The sequence below is a fragment of the Fimicolochytrium jonesii genome (assembly GCF_025526975.1).
Source record: "Fimicolochytrium jonesii strain JEL569 chromosome Unknown EV422scaffold_34, whole genome shotgun sequence".
NCBI lineage: Eukaryota > Fungi > Chytridiomycota > Chytridiomycetes > Spizellomycetales > Powellomycetaceae > Fimicolochytrium > Fimicolochytrium jonesii.
Window position 1 is genome coordinate 164,918 of NW_026515701.1, and position 22,684 is coordinate 187,601.

General features: G+C 52.5%; 8 protein-coding genes across 8 annotated transcripts; 5 read left to right on the top strand and 3 right to left on the bottom strand.

Moving 5' to 3' along the window:
- Positions 1 to 12: 12 nt before the first annotated feature.
- Positions 13 to 2,879, bottom strand: EV422DRAFT_500893 (Hsp90 beta; the record flags this gene model as incomplete). Its single annotated transcript, XM_053068156.1, has 8 exons — positions 13 to 339; positions 425 to 793; positions 865 to 1,868; positions 1,933 to 2,010; positions 2,078 to 2,171; positions 2,239 to 2,424; positions 2,502 to 2,527; positions 2,615 to 2,879. 8 exons carry the CDS (start codon positions 2,877 to 2,879, stop codon positions 13 to 15), a joined length of 2,349 nt encoding a protein of 782 aa, XP_052921691.1.
- Positions 2,880 to 3,196: 317 nt separating this feature from the next.
- On the top strand, positions 3,197 to 5,126 carry EV422DRAFT_544580 (uncharacterized protein). The gene is made up of 8 exons (XM_053071406.1): positions 3,197 to 3,472; positions 3,531 to 3,632; positions 3,694 to 3,757; positions 3,831 to 3,984; positions 4,047 to 4,145; positions 4,214 to 4,283; positions 4,340 to 4,412; positions 4,478 to 5,126. Exons 1-8 carry the CDS (start codon positions 3,305 to 3,307, stop codon positions 4,897 to 4,899), a joined length of 1,152 nt encoding a protein of 383 aa, XP_052921692.1. The 5' UTR covers positions 3,197 to 3,304; the 3' UTR covers positions 4,900 to 5,126.
- Positions 5,127 to 5,162: 36 nt separating this feature from the next.
- On the top strand, positions 5,163 to 7,520 carry EV422DRAFT_276614 (dynactin p62 family-domain-containing protein). The gene is made up of 8 exons (XM_053065916.1): positions 5,163 to 5,355; positions 5,426 to 5,682; positions 5,761 to 5,975; positions 6,047 to 6,379; positions 6,451 to 6,505; positions 6,564 to 6,692; positions 6,761 to 7,163; positions 7,232 to 7,520. Exons 1-8 carry the CDS (start codon positions 5,323 to 5,325, stop codon positions 7,427 to 7,429), a joined length of 1,623 nt encoding a protein of 540 aa, XP_052921693.1. The 5' UTR covers positions 5,163 to 5,322; the 3' UTR covers positions 7,430 to 7,520.
- A 2,332-nt stretch (positions 7,521 to 9,852) lies between these two features.
- Positions 9,853 to 13,109, bottom strand: EV422DRAFT_276647 (uncharacterized protein). The gene is made up of 10 exons (XM_053065917.1): positions 12,977 to 13,109; positions 12,762 to 12,905; positions 12,519 to 12,692; positions 12,289 to 12,445; positions 11,394 to 12,222; positions 10,961 to 11,330; positions 10,772 to 10,906; positions 10,498 to 10,705; positions 10,142 to 10,426; positions 9,853 to 10,078 (listed from the first exon to the last, which is right to left on the bottom strand). The coding sequence occupies exons 1-10, from the start codon at positions 13,043 to 13,045 to the stop codon at positions 9,942 to 9,944; spliced, it is 2,508 nt and encodes an 835-aa protein (XP_052921694.1). The 5' UTR covers positions 13,046 to 13,109; the 3' UTR covers positions 9,853 to 9,941.
- Positions 13,110 to 13,170: 61 nt separating this feature from the next.
- Positions 13,171 to 15,620, top strand: EV422DRAFT_607620 (kinase-like domain-containing protein; the record flags this gene model as incomplete). The annotated part of the gene is made up of 4 exons (XM_053073819.1): positions 13,171 to 13,450; positions 13,530 to 13,636; positions 13,704 to 15,477; positions 15,574 to 15,620. The coding sequence occupies exons 1-4, from the start codon at positions 13,306 to 13,308 to the stop codon at positions 15,618 to 15,620; spliced, it is 2,073 nt and encodes a 690-aa protein (XP_052921695.1). The 5' UTR covers positions 13,171 to 13,305.
- A 1,798-nt stretch (positions 15,621 to 17,418) lies between these two features.
- EV422DRAFT_607622 (DNA glycosylase) lies at positions 17,419 to 18,899 on the top strand (the record flags this gene model as incomplete). The annotated part of the gene is made up of 4 exons (XM_053073820.1): positions 17,419 to 17,645; positions 17,733 to 17,969; positions 18,040 to 18,192; positions 18,263 to 18,899. Coding segments are annotated over 4 exons (945 nt in total), but the record flags the coding sequence as incomplete, so codon positions are not given.
- On the bottom strand, positions 18,473 to 20,306 carry EV422DRAFT_276694 (mitochondrial carrier domain-containing protein). The gene is made up of 5 exons (XM_053065918.1): positions 20,035 to 20,306; positions 19,891 to 19,947; positions 19,301 to 19,816; positions 19,117 to 19,227; positions 18,473 to 19,043 (listed from the first exon to the last, which is right to left on the bottom strand). The coding sequence occupies exons 1-5, from the start codon at positions 20,176 to 20,178 to the stop codon at positions 18,906 to 18,908; spliced, it is 966 nt and encodes a 321-aa protein (XP_052921697.1). The 5' UTR covers positions 20,179 to 20,306; the 3' UTR covers positions 18,473 to 18,905.
- A 194-nt stretch (positions 20,307 to 20,500) lies between these two features.
- Positions 20,501 to 22,498, top strand: EV422DRAFT_276806 (heat shock protein 70 family). Its single transcript, XM_053065919.1, has 2 exons — positions 20,501 to 20,871; positions 20,939 to 22,498. Exons 1-2 carry the CDS (start codon positions 20,624 to 20,626, stop codon positions 22,302 to 22,304), a joined length of 1,614 nt encoding a protein of 537 aa, XP_052921698.1. The 5' UTR covers positions 20,501 to 20,623; the 3' UTR covers positions 22,305 to 22,498.
- The last annotated feature ends 186 nt before the right edge of the window (positions 22,499 to 22,684 follow it).

Sequence of the window (22,684 nt, forward strand, 5' to 3'; positions counted from 1 at the left end):
ATGATAGTTAACCTACAGCTCATCATGACCATCGTCCACCTCCTCAATCTTCTCTCCTTCCTCACTCGTCTCAATGTCGTCTTCCTTCCCGGCGTCTTTCTCCTTCGCATCCTCAACGGCGGGCGCGGGGGCAACCTCAACATTAGCAACCTTGTCCAGATCTACGCCCAACTTCTGCCTCACTACATTCTCAACCTTCTTGGCGAATTCTGTCGCGTTACGGACGGCGAAACCCGAGGCGATAGCGGTGGACTCGAACAGAACGTAGATGGAGTCGTCCAAGTCCGCGGACTTGCCTGCTTTCACTTTCGCAAGCATTTGGATGATCAGGGGGTGGTCCTGTGAACGCAAGGGATTCATCAGTCCGCCGCCCAGTGCAAGCCATCAAGCACAGGGAAGTTAATGATAAGAGCTAACTACATACCGGGTTGATCTCAAACACCTTCTTCATGTTCAAATACATAGCAGTCCGGAAATCCTCCTTGTTGCCCAGCGCCTGGGCCTGCAAGATCCTTTCCATGGTCCCAGAGACGCCATACTCGCTCGACAGAACCGCACATGGGGACGTCGTAAGCTGATGGGAGATCTTGACCGTGTCCACCCATTTGCTGAGACGCTCCTTGAGGTAATCTTTTAGGGGCTGGAACTCCTCTTCCTGCTCCTTGATCTTGTCGGCGGACTTTTCGTCCTCGTCGCCATACTTGAGTCCCGCCTTTCCGACATGCTGGAGCTTCTTGTACTTGTAATCTACCAAGGCGTTGGAGAGATACTCATCGATAGGGTCCAGGAAGTACTATGAGCCATTCGAAATCAGTTTGCGTCCATTTTGCTCCGATTGCCAGGAGACCCAGAGAGGAAACTCACCAGAACCTCGTATCCACGAGCGATAAGCCTCTCAACAAAAGGAGAGCCCATGAACTCCTCAAGGTTTTGGCCCGTGATGAAGTAAATCTGGGGTTGGCCCTTCCTCATGCGAGAATAGTAGTCTTCGAGACTCGTGTAGTTCCCATCGTGAGAGGAGCGGAACCTCAGGAGGGGAACAAGCTTCTTCTTGACGGAAGCGTCTTCGATGATGCCAAGCTTGATCGCATTCCCGTAGTTAGTGAAGAACTCCAGATACTTTTCAGTATCCTTGGATGCCAGGCTCTTCATCATGTCGATGGCTTTGGCGATCACCTTCTTCTTGATGACTTTCAGGATAGCATGTTGTTGCAGGGTTTCGCGGGAAACGTTCAATGGGATTTCATCCGAGTCGACGAGACCTTTCAAAAAGCTGAGCCATCTTGGAAGGAAACCGGGAAGCTCATCGGTGATGAAAACACGACGGACGAAGAGCTTCAGGTTGTGTGTCCAGTCGTCACCGCTCTGCAGGAACGCAGGGGATGGTCGCTTGGGGATGAAGATGATAGATTGGAACTCGACCTCGCCTTCCGCTCGGAAATGGTTGTGTGCCAAAGGCGCCTCAGTGTCCTTTGCAAAAGCTTTGTAGAAGTCGTTGTATTCTTCTTCTTGAATGGTGCTGGGCCGACGGGTCCAGATAGGCTTCTGGTTGTTGATAAGCTCCCATTCAGCAATGTGTTTCGACACTTCCTTGAATTTGGGCTTGGAGTCGTCTTTCTTCTCGGTAACATCTTCGACAGTGTCGTCCATGTCATCCGCCGCTTCCTCCTCTTCAATGGGGACTTGTTCGGTCTCCGTACGTTCCGACCACAGGTATATGGGGAAGTTGATGAATTCGCTGTAGTGTTTGACCAATTCGCGAAGCTTCTTCTCAGAGATATATTCCAAGGCTTCGTCCTTCAGATGCAGGACAATCTGGGTTCCACGTCCCAAGGTGTTCCCACGAGGGTCTTCAATAATACGGAAATCTAGTGGAAGATTGATTAGTTCATTGACATCCATCCATTCCAGTTTGAAATTCAGGCAACTAACCCGACTCCGAGGTCGATTCCCAGATGTACTGCTTGTCCGCATTGTTCTTGGAGATAACCGTAACGCGGTCGGCAACCACTATAATCCGAAGGACCTCAGTTGGTGACGATGAAGCCGAATACAAACAACGCACGTGGATACCCACAGAAGGCAGAGTAGAAACCAACACCGAACTGGCCAATCAAGTTGCTGCCATTCTTCTGATGTTCCATGGTGGAAATGAAGTCGGCCGTACCGGACTATTGGTTCGATAAGGTGTTCAGCGGTCGTGTTACGATTTGAGTGCTCGAGTAACATAGGTCGTACCTTGGCAATAGTTCCTAGGTTGGTCTTCAAATCAGCTTTCGTCATCCCGACACCAGTGTCAGTCAATGTCAAAGTTTTGCCTTCCTTGTCAGCGACGATTGTAATCTTAAGATCCGTGTTCTCCCCCAAGGCGGTCTTGTCCTGCAAGCTTTTGAACCGGATCTTGTCAAGAGCGTCGGACGCGTTCTATTCATGCACCATGAATGATCATGGGTTAATATCGGAGCCAATATGTACACCGCATGCAAACGAAGCTAGCTTACCGAGATCAACTCCCTCAAAAAGATTTCTGCACATTGCAATCAGAATGGACAACGGAGCGTAAGACGACTTGAAACCCTCGACGACTGACAGCCGTAAGAACAGATCCACATACCCTTAGTCTTGTACAAGCTGTTGATGATAAGCTTCATCATGCGGTTGACCTCCGCCTCAAACTGGTACTTCTCGCCCCCTTTGTCAAGTTTGGCTTGGTCTTCAGGGGTGAGGTACGAGCCAGGAGGGGCTTTCGGTAGCACTTCCTGCCCAAGTGGAATGCCGCCCACATCGACTTCGGGTCCGGCGGCTGCTAGCGTGGCAAAAGTCGCTAACAGAACGCCGACGGAGATCCCGACGAGCAGCAGAAAGCGATCTAACTTCATGGTTGACGGTGGATAGGCAGGCCTGGAAAATGACCTCGGTGAGCTCATAGATCACCGATGTGCGCGAAGTGGCTGGGACGTCGTTATTACGTGTGAAAGAGTGCGTAAAGTAGAGAGACCTCGGACCCTTCGGCTTTCCAAAACGGCTGGCACGGGCGCTAGACAGCGATGCTACGGCCTTAAGTAGTTGGACGTGAAAGGTGATGAGAGCGCTCCAATGGAAAGGCACAGAAACTCAAGTCAATCAAAAGCTCTCACAGTGCTTCCCCTGTCCTTCGCGGACGCGTCTTGTTATTGACAGGATGCGCCGGCGTCGTCCCCCTTCCCCGCCACTGTCATTTCTCGAGAGCTCTCCGCAGATCCCCAAAAACGCTCTAAAAAAGCTTTCGAAAGTTCAATTTGATGCCGGAGAACCCGTGGACTCCATGACTTCGCCTCCATTGTCACTCCTAGCAAGCATTCTTGATGGTCCAAATGCCACCGAACTCCGACGGCTCTTGAGCGAGGTGCTCATCACCGATATCGAAGATCTAGAGGCCGAAAGCGCAACTTTGTATGAGATTTCGCGGGAATACAGAACAGAGAATGAGCAAGTAAGTACATGAGGATAAGGATGTCTCGATTGTTGAACTGACGAAGGATTTTTGAAAGTATCTTTCTGAAAGGTTGCGCGCACCCGTGCTACGGTCTTCCGACTTCCATCAATCGGCGTTGATAGACGAACTTTTGGCCATACTGAAAGAATTAAGGATTGTAAGGCTGAGAATAATATGTAGCGATAGCAACATTAAGATGCTAACCACATGATCTGCAGAATTCCATACGAGATGTGGACGACATGCGCCATTTATTTGAGCACCCTGATGACCTGGTCAGAGGTACGAGAGCTCTGCTTCTCGCATTGCTTTTGTTAGTTCGTACTCCCAATAACCCATTCCATACACCCAACAGTGAAACAAATCCTTTGCAATCAACCGGCCATTCTCAACATCGCCCGCCGGCGTAGTTCTCCTCGTCAATCAGCAGCCCTGTCAAAGGACCTCCGTTCGCTACACCTCCTTTCCTCGTCAGCGTTGCAGTCAGAGGACGGTCGTGGGCTCCTCAGGTGAGCCGTGACTTTGATCAATCCTACCCTGAATATATGAAGCGAGCTTTCAAAGCTGGTAGGAAAATGCAGAAAGCTCTCCTGGAGGAGAAGGGGGCTTTGCAAGAATACGTGGAGGCCTTGAGAGAGAATTTGGATGCACAGCGGGACGTCAGGGTTGAGTATGTTTGTGGCATAAGTGTGGCATCGGGTAGCAGAGTAATGTGTTGACCTGAACAATCTCACTCAGAGCGGAAAGGATGCATGCAACAGCGCCAGTTTCTGTCGGTGATTTGCAGGGAATCCTTGGACGAATAAAGGTATGATCGGATTTGGAAGACAACATATTCCGCCACGTATACTCATGGACCATCAGATTGAGTTAAAAGAGCAATCACAGCGTGCCGCGGCAGATGCCATAGGTCGCAATGCAGCTAAGGGAACAAAGCGTAATATTCTGGAACTCAAACTTTTATCCTCCGACCGGGTCTGACATCCATCCCTTCTTACACAGCTTTACGAGTAAATGGCGCACCACTGGCGGCAATCGAAAGACGTAGAAACGGAACTAAGTCCGCGGACGAGCTACAAAGCATGTTTGCGGAATTCAATCTTCTCGACGCCTCCTCACCCTCCATCGTCCGGCCGTCCACCACCACATTCTCGAGCCCCGTCCCGCCTCCCATCATCAAATCCTCGCGCCCCCGTTCCCAATCCCGCCTCGTGAGATTACCGCTTCCGGCTCAGCGAGATACTATCCCTTCCCCGCGGCCTCCTTCGGTGCCTGGTCACACCGACGGTCCAGCGCGACCGCGCAATGTTCGCCTGCGGCGGGTAATGCGGCGCGATGAGCAGGCAAATGATGATCCGGGAAGTCTGGGACAGGACCCCGGCCATCTTCTCGCAAGAGACGCTCTGCCCCTTTTGCTGCTCTAAAAGGGTCGGGCAGTAGACAAAGGCATGCAAGGGTGTTCATGGCATTTTGTGAACGCCGCAGATTGTACCCAGTTGTATATACATTGTCCATTCATATCATCGAGAATCCATCTCGCTTTCATCTGAAAGGAGGCATAGTTGAGGATCCATCATTCCTAGCGTCTAGGGCAGTCTCCGCGAAATAGCGATGGAGCGTCGGGATGTGGGCAGATTCAGCCAGAACGCGTGGGTATGAAAACGCGTCGTGAGGAGTTCCAACCTGCGTTTTCGTTCCGCCTTTGCAGGAATCTATATAGTCTTCGACCCTTGAGGAGTTCCCTAGTGTATATATATAGGTATATATTTAGCTACCGGCTGGTGACAGACCCATCCCAGCTGCGTTCCGTTTCGGCTTCACCATATTTGCTGCCTGAGTCTTTCACGATGCAAATTCCCCCACCTTTCGTGTGCTATCAGGTTTGTTCAGTTGTCCTCGCAAATGTTGGCCACACTCTGTAACTGCTGAAAACCTGCTCCTACGCTGTAGTGTCACTGCCAGCATCTCAATTCTTCGTCGAAGCTTGCTGAAGGAGCCCAGGAATACGACCCATCAGGGGTGGCAACATCGGATCCTCCTCACTCGGCAGAGTATCTCGAGTTATTTCCCATAAGCCGTCTCTACTTTTGCGACCAATGCCATCACTCCATGTGCCCAAAGTGCATTGTGGAGGAGATCGTCAGCTACTACTGTCCAAACTGTCTGTTCGAAGTGCCGACGGCGTCGGTAAAGGGGGAGAAGAACCGGTGGGTTTCGCGTCAAGTGATAAGGTCTCGAAGGCTGGAGTCGAAGCCGCGATAATTGATTATGTCTTCTCTCGAAAGATGTGGGCGAAACTGCTTTGAATGTCCAGTATGCCAGAACACTTTGAGTGTGGTGTCCACCGTTGAGCAGCCGGCTATGGCAACAAGCCAGAGTACGGCATCCGCTGGAAGTGCCCCAACTCCGAGCGGGAATACCCATTATCTCACATGTGGAGCATGCCGATGGGACTCACTGGAGATTGGATTGCAGTTCGAGCGGCCAACGGGCCTCGCAAGTGAGTAAGGTTAATTTGCCGCTCGGAAAGCACGCTCTATTCTTATCAGGATGCGGTACCATGACTCCCAGCACAGCTACTACCGATGGAAGAGGCTCGACAAGATGTCAAAGAGTTTTCGAATCTTCGTCAATATTTTGAAAAGATGATGAAGGAGAACGAAGCCAACTCGGCGTCCAATCTGAGTCTCATACGAGGCTTGTCAACAACTGGGCTGACCTTATCGCCCTCGTTGCTGGCTGCCATCCCTGGGTTGTCTGCTCTCGCGAACCTGTCGCGCAAATCGAGCTCAAAGATGGTCATTCCGAGGCAGCAGAACGAGCAGAAGTTTGTGTCGGTCGCAAAAGCTCGTGAAGAAATAGAGAAGGAGAGAGTAGATATCATCCGAAATGGGTCAGCTAATGGTAAGGCAGGCGTTATGGACCATGTCACAGTGCAGTTCCTTCATTTGATGCAATGATCAACTGTTCCCAAGTCACATCACTACGGCAAAGACTTGACCAGTCAAATGACGCTGCGTTGACGAGAGAGTGAGTGTTTTGATTGAGAATGTGCCTTCAGAGAGGCAAGGGGAATGACTGTGTTCAGCTCGTACTATCCGCAGCGCATTCAGCTTCGCACGAAACGTTCCAAACGCTGTCGTGGATGTGAGCAGCTAGTAGTCAAAGCAGATCATAAAGCACAGAGCACGCGGTTTCAGTTTAAGCTCATGGGAATGTGAGTGCGTGCGTCTTTTCTTTCAATCCTGCGCTTCAGTAGATGACTCGCTCATTCTGCTGCACCAGTAACTTCTTCCCCAACATAAAGATATCGCAGCCCTTTCCCGACTCCTTTGCTTGGGGCACACCAGCACGTATCATTCTCAAGTTCACTAATCCTCTAGATGTCGGAATGTCGATCGCCCTGGCCACGAGTAGCAGCTCACTACGCAGTCTGAGACTTAACGACTTGCCAGACGTGGATGATAGCCGGTCACATCAAAACTGCGAAGTCACACTCCTAGCTCCGACCTTCCAGATTGACCCGGTGCAGGAGATATGGGATGTGGGAGAGGAGACGTCTGGGCTTGTTGCTGGACAGGGTCAAATTGGAATTCATTCCAGAAAGAAGAATACCGCTAGCGTAATCGTCCAAGTCACGCCGAAAAAGCCTTTGAATATGGTGGATGGGGAGACACAGACATTGCAGGTACTGTCATGAAGGCTCTTGATGCTGGCTTATGCGCGTGAAGTAGCTTATGAGCAGCTCTTGTTCAGTTCGCTTTATTGGTGCATGTCAAGCCTCAGACGCCCGAGCCTGTCGCAGATGCGGCAACGGTACCGACAGAAGGCGTGAAGCCTAAGGTTACTCTACGGGAGCCAATTGCTTTCTGGGTGATGGTTGGGCTTGGCACCCTGGGTCCTTCCGAGACGGGCGCTACTTTCACGCCGTACCTGGTCCCAGATTTAAGTTAAACTCTGTATGAGACTATTGCATTGGGCATGCACACGATACCGGTCTGCCACACACTCCCATTATAGTCATAGGCGTATCTGACATACATCAATGGTTCGGCAGACTATATAGCCCGGTAGTGATAGGCCGTGCTCTGAAGGAAATGACATCCCCTACCGGTCCACTCCCCAAATGGGTATATCACTCCTCCGTTTGACCGATACCTCGTCGTATCTCCCCTGTACAATCGATCGTAAAAATATGCGCCTCCGTAGTGATTTGGAGTGTTTCCTTGATCCGCACGCTCTCCGTTTCTATTGATAACGTCTTAGGACTCGGCCGTACTTTGATCTCGGCCTTCATTCCCGGGGCAACCTGTCGGAAGATATGCTATCTCATTGATCTGATCCGGATGGGGAACTTATGAAACGCTGTTGGTACATACCGGTCCTTTCTTATAGGTCAGCACCAAACAGGTGTCAGCGACCTGCTTAACCTTGAATCGCGCAGAGTTATTGCCAACATTGAGTAACGTCAGGGTCATCTCCGGAATGGGGCTTGCGTCTGCCGTAAATGGGCCAAAGTGTATGCGGGTGGGATGGATCTCAAAGATCCCGAGATTAATGAGCGCTACAAATTGGATGAAGGATAATCAGAATCAAAATAGCTTTAATACAGCCCTTGGGAAAACGGAAGGCGGTATAGAGGGAAGCGATGCTGTATCTCAACTAGACTCACCTTCCTTGTCCTTGGCTCTGAGCACCGCGGTCGATGCGGTGCGCACCTGCCTTCCTGCCTCTAACTCAGCCTCCAAGTATTTCGAATTTGAAACGGCAGGCCCTTTGCTACTCTTCAGGACAGACGGCAACCCGACTTTACCCTTCCGTGGACGGCCAAGGACGTCCCTTCGAAGTGGGGATCCTGGCTGGGGCTTTGATTGACGTGCCTCGAAAATCTCCGTTTGGTGTGGCTAGAATTGCAAAATGATGGCATCAGAATAAGAGATTGCCGAACGATGATCCTGTCCTCGGTGGCCATTACCTCGGATTTCACCTCGGCTTTGCGCTTCGTCTCTTTACTTGATGAAGGTCGGGGCTCTGAGGCCGTCGGCTCTTTGTTCTTCAGGCCTTCCGCCTCAGGCAAAACTTGTTCGGCAGGAACATTGGCCGCCTCTGCTGCAGAACCCTGGATAGCATGGAAATTTTAATCGGCTTATGCGTTTGCAGGCAATAAAGTAAGCGAGCTGCTCACCTTGATTTCCTCATACTCAGGGCTTCTAAAGTAATTTGGCAGCTCTTCGTCCTGGATGATCCTATGCAGCGTCCTCCCTTTCGTTTTCACCTTTGTCTTGCCGACTGCTTGGGTGTTTGCATCGTCGGCTGAGGCAGATGGTATGATGTCTTTCTCCTCGAGCGCATATTTACGCTTGATTAGTTCCTCTGTTTCTTTGCGGTCGAGGCCCAGGACACCTGTCCGATTCGTTGAGGACGTTCTGGCGGACGTGTTGTTGTAAATGGAGGATCGCGGATCAGGCTTCTCGGATGCGGATGCGGAAGTAGATGACTCTTCAAGATGAGCGAGAAGACTTGGATCGAGAGCCTCGTTGGGGTGAGCGTGACGAGTAATCTTGAGAGTTTTCAAGTTAGGACATCATGTGACGCAGAACGGCATATCGGAGCTCCCACCTGTCGATGCCTAATGACTTTGTGTACGAAGTTACGTGAACGTGTTTGCGGTTCCGCCGCCGCATCTCCGTCGATAATGAATGACACTGCCCGTGACGAAGGCCGCCCGACCAGGCCTTCCTCCGTGATCCTCACGTGTGGCTTCTGGGCCTGTTCCTGGAAGAACGCAGCAACGTCTGAATCACGTAGGAATTGCGATCCTTCGCCCGATGTTCGCAACACGAACAGTCGGGGGGCATTGCTAATCTTGTCGGCAGACTCCCGTAGAACTATTTTCTTGTTTGTGATGTACTTTGAATGCTCGCCCTCTCTCGCTTCCGATTTGGTAATCGAAACGGGTTTTGTGGCATCGACATGGAAAACATTCCCCGCTTTGTCTGTGCTGGCTATGGAACCTTCAGCCCAGTTCATATCGTATGTTGTCCCGACGCGGCTGAGGTTACTTTCTGCAGAGGAGAGGGTAGCTGTTCCATCGGTAGATATCGTAACAATATCTTCTCCTTTCTGTAATCGAAACGTGATCTTTTCGCCGCCTTGGTCTTCAATTCGCTCGATTACGGCCCCATTGGTCAAGTCGATGACGCTTCTGCGGGCAAAAATGTCCAGCGTAATGACAGCAAATCCGTCCGCCTTGACATTGATCTTCTTTGCCTGTACCACCCCTTGTTGACCCGCAACTGATCCGGTCACGGTGATGGCCGTCCCTAAGGCATGTTTGATGACTAGCTCTTCGTCACTTTTAACAATTGTGACCATGTCCTGCCTCGTAATGATACTGCGTCCAGTCACCATATCCTTTTCTTCGCACACCTTGATGCTCGTATGGGTGTGCTGTGGTTGATTGTCGTCAGAGGGTTTTGTAATCACACGGGATCCATCGTTTCGGGTACTTGTCCAATCGCCCGCCAAGCCTTGTATGGATACGCTGCCGTCCGGGAATAAAATTCGGGTCTCCCCATTTTGGAGATATTTGATTACCGTTCCCTATTAAGCGCATAAACTATTAGTTGCCATGGAATCGGTCTTTTCGATTGCGAGATCACATACGCACGTCAGGTCGGATGTGTCGCCCAAACTCCCCAAACGATCCTTTCGAAAATGACCGCTTTCGAGCAGCGTTTAGTTTCTGTGTAATCCCCCCTTGTGCATCCCACGCTACAGTTTGTCCGTCGGGCGTAGAGACATGCACCGTTGCGGATGAGCCAGGCCCTTCCGAAATGAACGACATGACAGATCCGTCATTGAAGGATGCGATGAGCTCGGTTTTGCCATTGCTTTTCCCTCGTCGCCAGGACAGCATCCCGCTATCCCAGTGAATGCTGAGGCAGGTGTCTAACGATAACATACGCTCGGTTACCGAGCATGACCTTCATTCTTCATGTGCCATTTCAGAACCCACGTACCAGTTGTTCCTTCCCTCGCCCTCAATCGCTCGTGCTTGATATACCCCTCCGCGGTGGGATAAACATAGTGATTGCTCTCTTCAAACTCCAGCACGCGATCGCCCACTGAATACACATATGGGGAGCTGGTAGCAGTTTCATGCTGCAGTAGCTTGGGTTGACTTTGGTGCAATTGGGCAAAGAGTCCAAAGCCAACCTTTGTTCTCGCCTACAAAGCATGTGAGTTTATATTGAGTATAGCAGAGTACGTGGAACAAGATTCAGCGATGCGAACCTGGAACGTGCTATGGCGATTAGCTTCCAAAGCACCGGCGGCCCCTGGACCCGTTAACGCTATTAGAACTCCGTTTTCTCGGTCACTGTAACGGATTCGCGTCACCGGATATGTCACTCTGGTAGTCTCTAAAACCTTCACTTCCATCAGTTATGTTCCGCAGTCGAGAGAGGCCCCCAATATGCTTACCTGCGCAAATGCATCTTCATCAAGGCTCTCAATACAGGTCCAATCTCGTAGGCTAGTGATTGAGGATGCCTTAGATTCCGAAAGCAAAGTTTCGAATTCCTTCTGCCGCAGAAGGCGATTTGCTTCTTCCGTGTCCTGGATCGTCGCCCCTTTTACTGACTGGATTCTAGATGCCCAAACGAGCTGGTCGCGGACAGCAGCTCCAGGATTCATCACCCCCGTCTCGTTTAACCGACGAATTGCGGACATCAGTCGCCCAGCCGTGAAGTTTTTACGGAGGTCGGCTAGGGCAGCGCTGATGTGAAATTCCTCGTTCGGCGCAGGCCGCATTAGACTGGTGATTGCGGCATGCGAGTCTGCCCATGAACATCTATCCGGTCAAAGGTATGATCAGCAACGAGTCATAGAGGAGAATGAGGAAGGTAATGCCTACACTGGTCGGGCAGTGCTCTGATCGTCCACCATCACGTCCTTCCCTTCTCCTTCCTCCCGCGTCGGTATCAGATTAGAGGAAGCCGTCTCGAAGTATCTCTTCAAAGCCTGAATCTCTTCCGCCTTCGCTGGTAACACCACACCCGGGCTGCCCCCTTCTTCGCCCTTGCTAGGTGCCATTCTTGCCACTTGCTCCAACATCAGGGCAAGGAGCACGTCACTGTTGATCATTGGCTCGCTGGGAACGGAGGTCATGAGATAGTCAAAGTAGCGTAAGCTGCTGTACAACTTGGTCTCCTCTAGTTCGGGTATGGATATGATGCGGTCGTTGGAATAAAAAGACTCGTAGATGTTTCGCACTTCGAGGAGTTTGTAGATCTCTTTGGCCGCCACATCGAAAACATCGGTGTCCTCGGGGAGATTTGAAGTGGCTATGGAGCGAAATGGTACGTTTTTCCATAGGGATGATTCGGGGGCAGCCCTCGCTACGGGCCATGCCGATCCACGCCGCGATCCGACGCCGGAATCCGGGCTTCCCCCATCTCCCGGCCGTTGTCCCTCGCTCCCATTGGAGTCGTCCAAAGTGAGGAAGAGATTCAACTGCACCCCATTCTCATCCATCAAACATGTGTAAAATCCAGGCGTTGGGAAGTCCCGGAGTAGATAATACGCATCTGGACCATTCTCCGGCTCGTCTCCGATGGCAGTCGGCTTGGTATCGGTCTTCACCACACCTCGATCCCGAAGTTTGTTCTTCCTCAGAGACGTTTCTGGCGCGGCACGAGCAGATTCTGGTCGTGATGGCGCCTCTTGCTGCTTGTTGGAAGCGCCTACAAAGGTTTCGCATATCATCAGATGGCGCCCTGTCATGGCCATGGTTCTTACAAGCATCATACCTTTGGTGACTTTCTTGTTGGACGATTTGGCGCGGTCTTTCTCGCTCGCCTTCTCCTTTTCTTTTTCCTTCTCTTTCTCTTTGTCGTCCTTCTTTGCCGGCTTGCCTTTGGCTGCATCCGCTGGCTCCGGTACTGGGGCTGAAGTCTCCGCTGTCTCCTGATCAAATATATTGGTTCAGCACTGCGCTCTATGATTTGGATACATCCGGATGTATCCGGCAAAACTCTACCTTCGCAACTTTGGCAGCATTCCTTTGCTCTATCCCTTCCAACTTCAGAGCGAGCAGCTTCATCTTGACTAGACGAGCCAGTAACGCGTCAGGAATCTCAGCTTGTGCCCCGCCACTGTCCAGAATTGCTTTGACTTCCTTGCATGTGTCGTAATTTTTGGCATTCTCCCCTGCCTGAAATGTTGGATTGTGAGCTTGGCAGTTCTGTTTTGGGCATTCAGCTAGCAGATCAACCCTTCCTACCCACGCAAGCGCCGCGGCCTTTGACAGTACGGAAAACCGTTGCCGGGTTCCATTAGCAACCAGATCGTAGAAGCTATTCCATTTCTTGGCATTCTGGCCGTCTTCATCTAGATCCAATGCAAAGATGTAGGCTTGCCAGGTGTCCTGTATCATTTTCGCATCAAGGTCATTTGATGGTCCTGATCACAGCAGTGTGCCTGAGTAGAAATACTCACATCGCAGAGTGGGGAATTGGGAAGCGGAGTCGTTACGGTTGCCGAGGCTACTTTGTCATTCCTCCCCATTTTGCAGACTCTCGTTTAGCCCACGAGTCTTGACGATTCTTGGTTATATATCGGTCAAAACGCCGATGGACCCCCAGTACCCAAATGTCACAATTGGCAAAACGATCCCCGCCCGATACGCGTCACGCGTTTTCAAGTGTTCTCGTCAGGAAAGGCGGACGGGACAGACGGTCTCGATTTCAAGGCTGTGAGGGTGCCATCTTCCCGAACATAGGGCTCCGACAAGGCAACGGCTAGTGCCTGCCAAAGACTCTGACGACATGTCCTGCAACGCGCCGAGTCAAGCCGCTCCGTACGACCCGTCCTGCAGCGCCCCGACGCAACTCCCACCGGTCGATCCCACAAGCATTGGGTCGCCGCCAGAAGAATGGTGGGGTCGTCTGGCGCGCCTAGACGGTTTGGAAGGTGCGTTGAGATAAGTCTCCAGCTACCTGATGTTGGTTGGGTATACTCCGCGAAGTTCTCAACTCGTTTCTCTTCTAAGAGGATCCTCTCCTGTTGCTTGAAACGAAGAGTGTATATAGTTTCGGAAGTGGGCGTAAAGGCGAAAGTTGCGACTTTCTCCTAGACGGCATAGCTGTGTCCTCGCAGGTAGAGAGAGGCAGGGAAAGAAAGCCTTAGATCACCTCATGGGTTGAGAACTTATCATTGCATGCAGCATTTTTGCATATCACGCACAAGGGAAGCCGACGGCACATATACGATTCTCATCAATGATCTATCGCTGAACGGAACATTCCTCAACGGGGAAAGTCTGGGCAAATCAAAGAGTCGGGCACTTTTTCACGGAGATATAATAACCTGCGGAGAGCATGAATTCATCTTTCAGCACCGGAGCAAAGTAGAGGGCTCCCTAGCCGCGAATGCGAAATTTCAGAACCTTTATCGACTTGGACAGGAGCTTGGAAGGGGCAACTTCTCAGTAGTTCGCCTGGGCGTGGACAAGATGAATGGACAAGAGTTCGCAGTAAAGATAATCGACAAGAGGCGATTCGCGGGAAATGCGAAAGTACTCGAGGCGCTAATACAAGAGGTGCTGATCATGAAAAGCCTGGAACATCCGAACGTGGTGCAATTGCAAGAGGCATTCGAAATTGATTCAACCTCGTTCATCGTGATGGAACTACTAGAAGGTGGTGACCTCCTGCAGTACATTGGAGCGCAGAAGCATCTGGTCGAGCCTGATGCCCGACGGCTTTTTAAACAGATGATTGCTGCGGTCGAATATCTCCATCAACTTGAAATCATTCATCGAGACTTGAAGCCGGAAAACTTCCTGCTGACGAAAGATCACAAGACGCTCAAACTGTCGGATTTCGGCCTTGCCAGAGCGGCCGGAATCGAAAACTTCACCACGGTCTGTGGGACGCCGGCGTACATTGCCCCGGAGATTCTCAAGGGCACTGGACGGTACGACGGTCGTGTTGACATTTACAGTCTCGGAGCGATCCTGTACTTCATGCTGTCGGGGGAAATCCCACCAGACGGTGCCAGCCAACAAAGTCCTTCAACGATGTCGCAGTTCTCCGAAACGGCAGCTGCACTCATCAAGGAGGCCATGCACCCGGACCCTGTGCGCCGCATCACTCTCCGAAGTATGGCAACCCACCCTTGGATCGAAGATAGACCAATGCCGCTGGTAGCGTCTACAATGCCAGATACATTTCGTCGGCCCATCGATATTACGGCGTGGGCCACTCTCCGGACTGAATCGGGCACTGAACATAAATTATTCAAAAACACCTACACAATTGGGCGCGGCAAAGATGTTGACCTGCGCGTGGTCAACGATCTGCGAGTGTCAAGCTTGCATTGCAAAATCTGCAAACGGGAGGATGGGGAGGCAATTCTGGAAGACCATAGCGTCAACGGTGTCAGGGTGAATGGCATGCGTATTGGAAAGGGCGGGTCTGCCAAGCTGGTAGATGGAGATTTGTTGCTCTTGGTACCGGAGATAATCAATGGGCCTGCCATTGTATACACGTTCGCACAACCCTCTGGATCAGGGGCAAGAAAAAGACCGGCAGAGGACAACTCTGAAAGTCCAAACAAAAGGCTAGCTGCAGACCTACCAACGTATACCTTCACCGACCGCCGAGTCAGCGCCTCTCCGAGATACACGCCCCTCTCAGAAATCGGCTATCTGACGTCTCTCTCCGCCCCTTCAGAATTCCCACCCGACGTCGCCCTCAGTTCCGCCCCACTGCGGATAGGGCGACGACCAGATAATGATGTTCTCCTAAGTAACATCGGGATCAGTTCTGTGCATTGTATCATCACCCCGAGCGCTGCGAATGACGATGGAAGGAATAAGGTGTGGCTGGAAGATCTAAGCCGGAACGGAATGTTCCTCAACGGACGGAAACTCGGCAAGGGTGTGAAAGTCGAACTTGTAGACGGTGACGAAGTGGAACTCGTTCGAATCAAGGATGGTGCGTCTCCTATTCTCGCAGTCTGCCCGTGACGAGAGGCGTTGCCGTTTCGTTCAGCCGCAGATTCCTAACATTGATCGTTGCACAACGTGACAGATCCACTCTATGGGTTCCGCTTCCATAATCCATCACGAAGGCATTGAGGATCTTCAGCTCTCGGTCCGAGCGGAAAGAATAGATCACCTCACGAGAGAAAGGCGTAGAGATAGCGTAATGTAGCGTGCCTTCTTTTGATTCGGTATCGGGCGATGCTTTCGCCGAAACTTCGTGAAATCGCATCTGAGGCCCATGCATTTGAAGCCCATGCATGCCAGCCCCGTCTCCCGTCACTCTGAGCCAGCTCTTTCGCAGTCCAAATTCCCGCGCTAAGTCCACATCAACGTGTGAACAAGGCGTCTGAACGAAGAAGTTCACATTGGCAAAATAATTTACAAGGAATCCGGACGGCGACGCCGGGGGGGTGATAGTGTGAAGATGTACAAAAAGGATGGTCTGCTCGGAGCAGCAACGAGGAGTCGACAGGAGATCTACAGCTGCTTATTTCGCCGTGCTTTCGCGAGCCAGTTGTTCATTTCTAATGTCGATGCTGAAGAAGTCTCGGTCTTTTTCTGTGCGATGTATTCCGTGTCAGCCATGGCGTTTCACGAGAAAGCCAAGCATTCGGCTCCCGTACCTGTGTAGCCATGCAAGTCATCAGAGCGGCTGCTGTTTCCGCACACGCTGGTGCATCGACGGCTAAGGCTCTCCTACATAAACCAACGAAAGTACGTCAACGTCCATCACTTCCCGGCGGCGTTGCCTCCAGGACTGAACGTACCAGCAATTGAACAGCGTGGCCACCTCCACCGCACAAGGCGTTGCCTTCTGCACCTTTGGCGGCCGTAAGAGCACGGGCTTCTTTAGTCTATCAAGCGTCCGCATGGCTGTTGGTGTTGCAGCGATCTCCACCCGCAACTCACAGCGCGGCACTTCCCCCAACACGCCGAAATCCATCCGTGGCTGGCAGTGGCGCAGGGTGGCGCTGCATTGACAGTGCCGTCAACTCGTAGCTTGATATTTCTGACCTTTTCTCGCATCGTCCTGCCAGACGAAGAAATACGCAGATGACTGCGCAAGCAGCGCCGTATATCCAGTCTCCTTTTCCAGGACCACTAACATGCTATACAGCGTAGATATCGGGCGTTCATCCACTCAGGGCCTGAGCGCAAGATACGGCGTAGGTCGTCCGATGATGCCCGCCTTGCAGTCGACCCCATGTTGGGCACATATCGCAATAAATGCATCGTTCTATTTTCTCTCACGGCTGACAGGATTGAGGAGGGGAGGAGGCACTTGAAGTATGTGATTTGCTGCACTGCCTCTTTGGACCCTGGGGTCGTGTTTTATCCGCCGTCTCCGCCGTGCTGCGGATAGAAGTTCCGCTCACGTCACGAGCAGACCGGCTCCAGGCGCTACAGTACATAAAAACTAACCGAGTCCCATGCCCCTCTTGCAAAACAACTCCATCGAGCTCAACACCGCATAAGCTTCGTATCACTCTTCCTCCAACCAGACCCGCCCGACGTTGCCGTAGCTATGACTATCACACGGTCCGCGAGCAAAAAGGCCATCACGGCACCAGCGAGACCAGTCTTAACGAAACGAGAGGATTCCGGGTTGGGCTTGGTTGTGCGAAAGCGGAAAGCCCGGGACGTGAAGAAGGTTGCGGACGAGGTAGAGGTGAAGGAAGAGAGGCCGGCGAAGAAAGTCAGGACATCGAGAGTCAAAAAGGAGAACGGGGATTCCGACGCGGAAGTGAAACTCGAAAAAGCAGTGAAGAAGACTCGCAAAATAGTGTCAAAGACAGATCCAGACGCTGCCTTAGACCCCGCCGCCGCCAAAAAGCGAGCCACAGCCTCCGTCACCCGCAAAGAACGCCAAATCGCCTCCCTCGGGCTCGACCCCTTCCCCACCTTTCCACACCCGAGCGCTGAGGTAGCGCAAGCCGTCAACGCGGCGCTGGTGAAGCTGCACGGCCGTCCCCGCCGACCAGTGAAGGCGCCGCCGTCGGCAGAGGTGACGGACAGTTCTGCGGCGTGTGGTCAGGTGCAGTCGGTTGTGGAGGCGCTTGTGAGGACGATTTTGAGCCAGAACACGACGAATGCGAATAGTTCGAAGGCTTGGAGAGCGTTGGCTAATAGGTTCCGGCCGAGGCGGAAGAAGGAGTCGAATGAAGAGGATGTGAAGAATGATGAGGCCAAGATACCCGTGGCAAGCGTAGACCCCGACGAAGCCGATCGCTGGGACCAGATCCTCTTCGCTCCAGTTGAAGATGTCGCAGACGCGATCCGATGCGGCGGTTTGGCCAACAACAAAGCCAAGTCAATCCACAACATGTTGCGTGACGTTAAGGACAAGTACGGCGTCGTGTCGCTTGATCATCTGCATGGGAAGAGCGATGAGGATGCTATGAGGGAGCTGGTGGGGTTTAGTGGCGTGGGGCCCAAGACTGCGTATGTATCTGAGCAAGAGGGTGGATCGCATAATGAATCAGTGTGTCTCACGAACGTATGTGTGATCTAGGAGCTGCGTCCTCCTCTTCTGCCTCCGCCGCGAATCCTTCGCGGTCGATACCCATGTCTACCGCATCTCGCGGGCTCTAAACTGGGTGCCGCAAAAGGCAAATAGGGAGCAGGCACAGGCCCATCTTGATGTTCGAATACCTGAGGATATCAAGTAAGTGTTGGGTGTCCACTTCCTTTGCTGTTGCGTTACACGCCCTGATCAATCCTCCCATAAAACCCAGACACTCGCTCCACTGCCTCCTCGTAACCCACGGCAAATCCTGCAAGGACTGCGCCGCCAACGGCCGCTTATCCAAGCCCGATAGCGGGCCGTGCCCCTTAATCCCGTTCCTACGCGGCGCGCGGAAGGGCGCTCAGGGTGAGGGTGGGGATGTACCACCTGAGCCGAGCGATGAGACGGGTGCGGAGGGGATGGAGGAGAGTAGGGCTGATGAGGAGGTTGTGGGTGCTGATGGAGAGGTCAAGGAAGAGGAGGATGTGAAGGGCGTGGTGGATGCGGAAACTGAGGACGAACATCTGAAGGAGGAGCATGGATACCATGGGTTATAGACTTCAGTTAGTTGCTTTCATGAGCTTCAACTGCACATGCAGGCAGATCGGGAAAGCAAACCCCCAATCCCCGGACAATATTCATGGGTAAGGTCAATGAAATAAATACAGTTCTGCCCTACTTACAATGGTGGGACTATGTAATTAGATGGCAGGGGAGGAAATGAAAACAAGAAAAGAGCGCTTGTGCGTCCAGCGACAGCTCATGTGAGTCGTGCTCAACAATCATACATCCGCTCGCAAAGGGATAACCTCTGCCATACCGCTATCGAACGGGATACGTCTACTCTACGCCAATGGGTACAGGGAGCTCGCTTACTGCTGCTTGACGACGGATTTCACGCCGGCGGCGTCGTTGTCCAATACCCGGTGGATCATGGGGATGAGTTGCTGGGCGACGGTGAAGGAGAAGACGAGCTTGGGGCCGACTACGAGAATCTTGGGTGTCAATCCCTATAACGCGCAAGAGGTGATTAGTGAGAAAAAATCCCGCACAGTACTGGGCACTGTCCTTTTCGGCCCTTACCTTGAAGAAAGAGCCGAGTCCTTCCTTTGCGGCCATGTTCTTCAAGATGGTCCATCCTCCCTGTGCCTGTTCGCTCGACCGGGCCTGAATACGGGTCTTGATGACATCAAGCTGCATGGGACGAAGTCAGTATTTAGACTGTCATCCCAAATCCCGGGTGTACAGGCAGACCGACAGAACTTACGGGTGCAGAGATGGTGATACTGGCAACGGCGCCAGCAATGGAAGCAACAAAGTTCTGGAAGAACGTTGCCTTGGAGTAGTCCTCCAGCTTGAAGATGTGCTCCTTGGTTATCGCCGCTCCACCAAACAACGCGAACGATCCTGGCGCGTTCCTCGCCGCCGTCCATGTGGCACCCCTGTACAGTCCCCAACCCTCCTTTTTCACAATCTGGAAGACGTTCAATCCCGCGTAGTTTTGTGCGTTTGTCTGCATCTTGATCTTCAGAGCGTCCAATGGAAGCAGTACAATCTCTCCGATTCCGACCAACGATCCTGCTGTGGCGTGCATGATGGTTTTGGAGTGCTTGTCTCCAAATACGGACTGGAAGCTGGACTTGTAGTTCTTGTTCAGGTAGTCGTTGACGAAAGGTTGTCCACCGAACTTGTACACACGCTGCATGACTTTGTAACCCGCGGCGAATCCAAGCCCTGGGAACAAGGAGAGGTACTTTGAGAATGTTCCCTTCTTTGCTGCATCCTGATAGATTGGAAAACGTGTAAGCTTCCAGGGATGTTCTTCGTCATGATTCCCGCGCCGTCCCGAAAACCTACCTTGAAGATCACTTCGTTCAAGATAGCTGAGGATTCGGCGAATGGCAAGCCGGAGACCTAAGACAAAGCGGACAGAGGGACGCAGTTTCAGTGTTGGCGACCGACCGTCACCTCGCAACCTTACCCCTGCGTCCTTTCCCTCACCTTCCGCTGGTTGTTCATGAGCCTCTTTGCGACGGTGTCGACAGGGTGGAAACCCAGAAGCTCAAGGATACCGGCCGTGCCGGACCCAACGACACGGGCGGTGGCGGACTCGTTTCCTTTTCCGGACGAAGGAGGGGGCGACATTGCTGTGGTGGTGGAGGGGTGTCTGTTGCGTGGGGGTATAATGGGATTTATGGCAAGGGCAATGAGGGAGGACCACCACCTTTCGCCGAAGACCGGAAATCCCCGCACGAGAAAGAGAGATTTCCGAGGGCAAAAGGGGCGACGATCCGATGGATGGTGATCTTCTTATGATACGCGCTCAGTCCATTGACGCATGCTCTGACTCATGCTGGTGGCCTCTTCCCTTCACGCACGTGACAGACGCTGACATGCGCGTGTTAATTATGGCGTTCTTTCTGCGCTGCAATCAATCACTCCCCTTCCTTCTCAAGAAACCATTTGGCAAAAAAAGTCGCTCTCCGCTCGCTCTATCCCGGGCTGGTCATTACCCTCGTCTCCCTCCCTCCCTCCACACAAGTGACCACTCTATCCCCTTCCACCGTCTCCAACAGCCACAAGCACAGATATGACCGCCGACAAGAAGACCCCCGTGCTGATCGGTCTGAGCTTCGGTACGCTCAACTCTACCCTCGCTATCGTCGGAAAGGACGGCAGGGGTGAAACTATTGCAAACGAAGACGGTGACAGAAGTATCCCCTCTTACTATGCCTTCACGGGTCACGGAGAGGAGCTAGCGGGTTCCCAGGCAAAGGTCCAGGCAATGTCCAACCCGTCGGGAACGATAACTCAATTCAGGAACCTTTTGGGGAAAAAGTATGTGTCTCAGAGGAATTCCACAGAAACTATTCAAGCAATCGCTCACCACTCTTGCACTTCACAGGTTCGATGATGAAGTTACAAAGCACCAAATCGACGCTTTGTTCATGAATATTATCGCCTCGTCAAAGGACGCTACGCTCCCCGCCTACGAAACCGAATCCTGGCCTGAAGACGCCGAGGAGGCCAAAAAGGAGGAGCACACACCACAGGAGGTTGCGGCAAAGTACCTTCGCAAAGTCCGCGAAACAGCCGAGAACTTCCTGGGTCACTCTGTAGACGGCTGTGTCATCTCCACACCTGTCTACTTTGCCGACGCGGAGAGGGAGGCTTTGTTGAAGGCCGTGCAGGAGGCCGGATTCGGATCGGCGTACACTGTGCATGAGCCCGTCGCGGCTGCGTTGGCCTACGACAAGGTCGCAGAGTTGAATGCCGCCAGCAACGGGGAGAAGCTGACGGTGAAGAAAGACAAGCTCGTGGTGGTTCTGGATTTGGGAGGTCACCAGTTTAACGCTACCGTTCTGTCCTCTAACAACGGCCTGTACACCATCATCGCCTCCGAAGATGATGAGCACCTGGGTGGAGAGGAGTTTGACGAGATCCTGATGAAGTTCGTAGCTAGCGACTTCAAGCGCAAGACGAAGATGGACATTGGCAACAACCGTCGTGCCCGCGCAAAGCTGCAAAAGGCCTGCGAGCAGACCAAACGAGCCCTGACGAGGCAGGACAACGCCCCTTGCTCAGTGGAGAGTCTGTTCGAGGGCCAGGACTACCACGGCACCGTCAATCGCATGCGATTCGAATCCCTCGCCGACTCGTTGATCTCCCGCTGCATGAGCCTCATGAGACAAGTCCTGACCGAGGCTGAAGTCAAGGTCGAGGACATTGACGAGGTCCTCCTGGTCGGAGGAGCCAGCAACATGCCGCTCTTCCACCGCGCCACGAAGAACGTGTTCCCCTCCACCACCATCCGCACCGATGTGGAGCCACAGGAAGCCACCGCCGTCGGATGCGCCGTTCAGGCCGGTATCATCGTCTCCACCCCCGCCAACCTCGACTACGCCGCCGCCTCGCAAAACACTGACGTCGTCAACGCTCAACATCTCTCCCACCCCATCGGGCTGGTCCTCGGTGACGGCAAGTTCCTCCCTGTGCTCCCCAAGCGCGCACCCATCCCATCGAGGCGTACCGTCTCATTCGGCGTTGCTGAGGGCCAGAAGGAGGTCTACCTGCAAGTGTCAGAGCAGAAGTCGGAAAAGGAGTCGATTCTCCTCGCTGAACTTGTCTTGTCTGACCTGCCCGCTGACCTGAAGACGTCCGGCGCCACGATCGACGTTGTGTTCACAATAGAGAAGGACGGTGTCCTCACCGTCTCGGCGAAGGAAAAAACGAGCGGGAACGTCGTCAAGGCGAAGATTTCACGGAAGTAGGAAGACGCCGACGTAGGAAGAGAGTAACGTAACATGTGGAAAAAGGCCCCCGAGTTTGCAACACCCACCCATAAACTATCTTAGCATCTTTGTTTACACTGCCTTGGCGGTTTAGAATCCATTTTCGGTATAATTTACATCGTTGTCCCGCAGCTTCGACTCCTTGCGTTCCACTTCCGAAGTACACTCGCAATCACTCTCGCAACTTATTGGATATGAAAGACATGGTTTTGTTTTGGTTATATGTGAAGATGGACAGCTTCACAGAAGCAAGGGTGAACTATCCCTAGATAGATATCGTCCGCCCCCTAAACTAGATGATTCGACATGACCAGAGCATCGCCCCTCATCCGTTCATGCATGGGTCACTTATGAGCTGA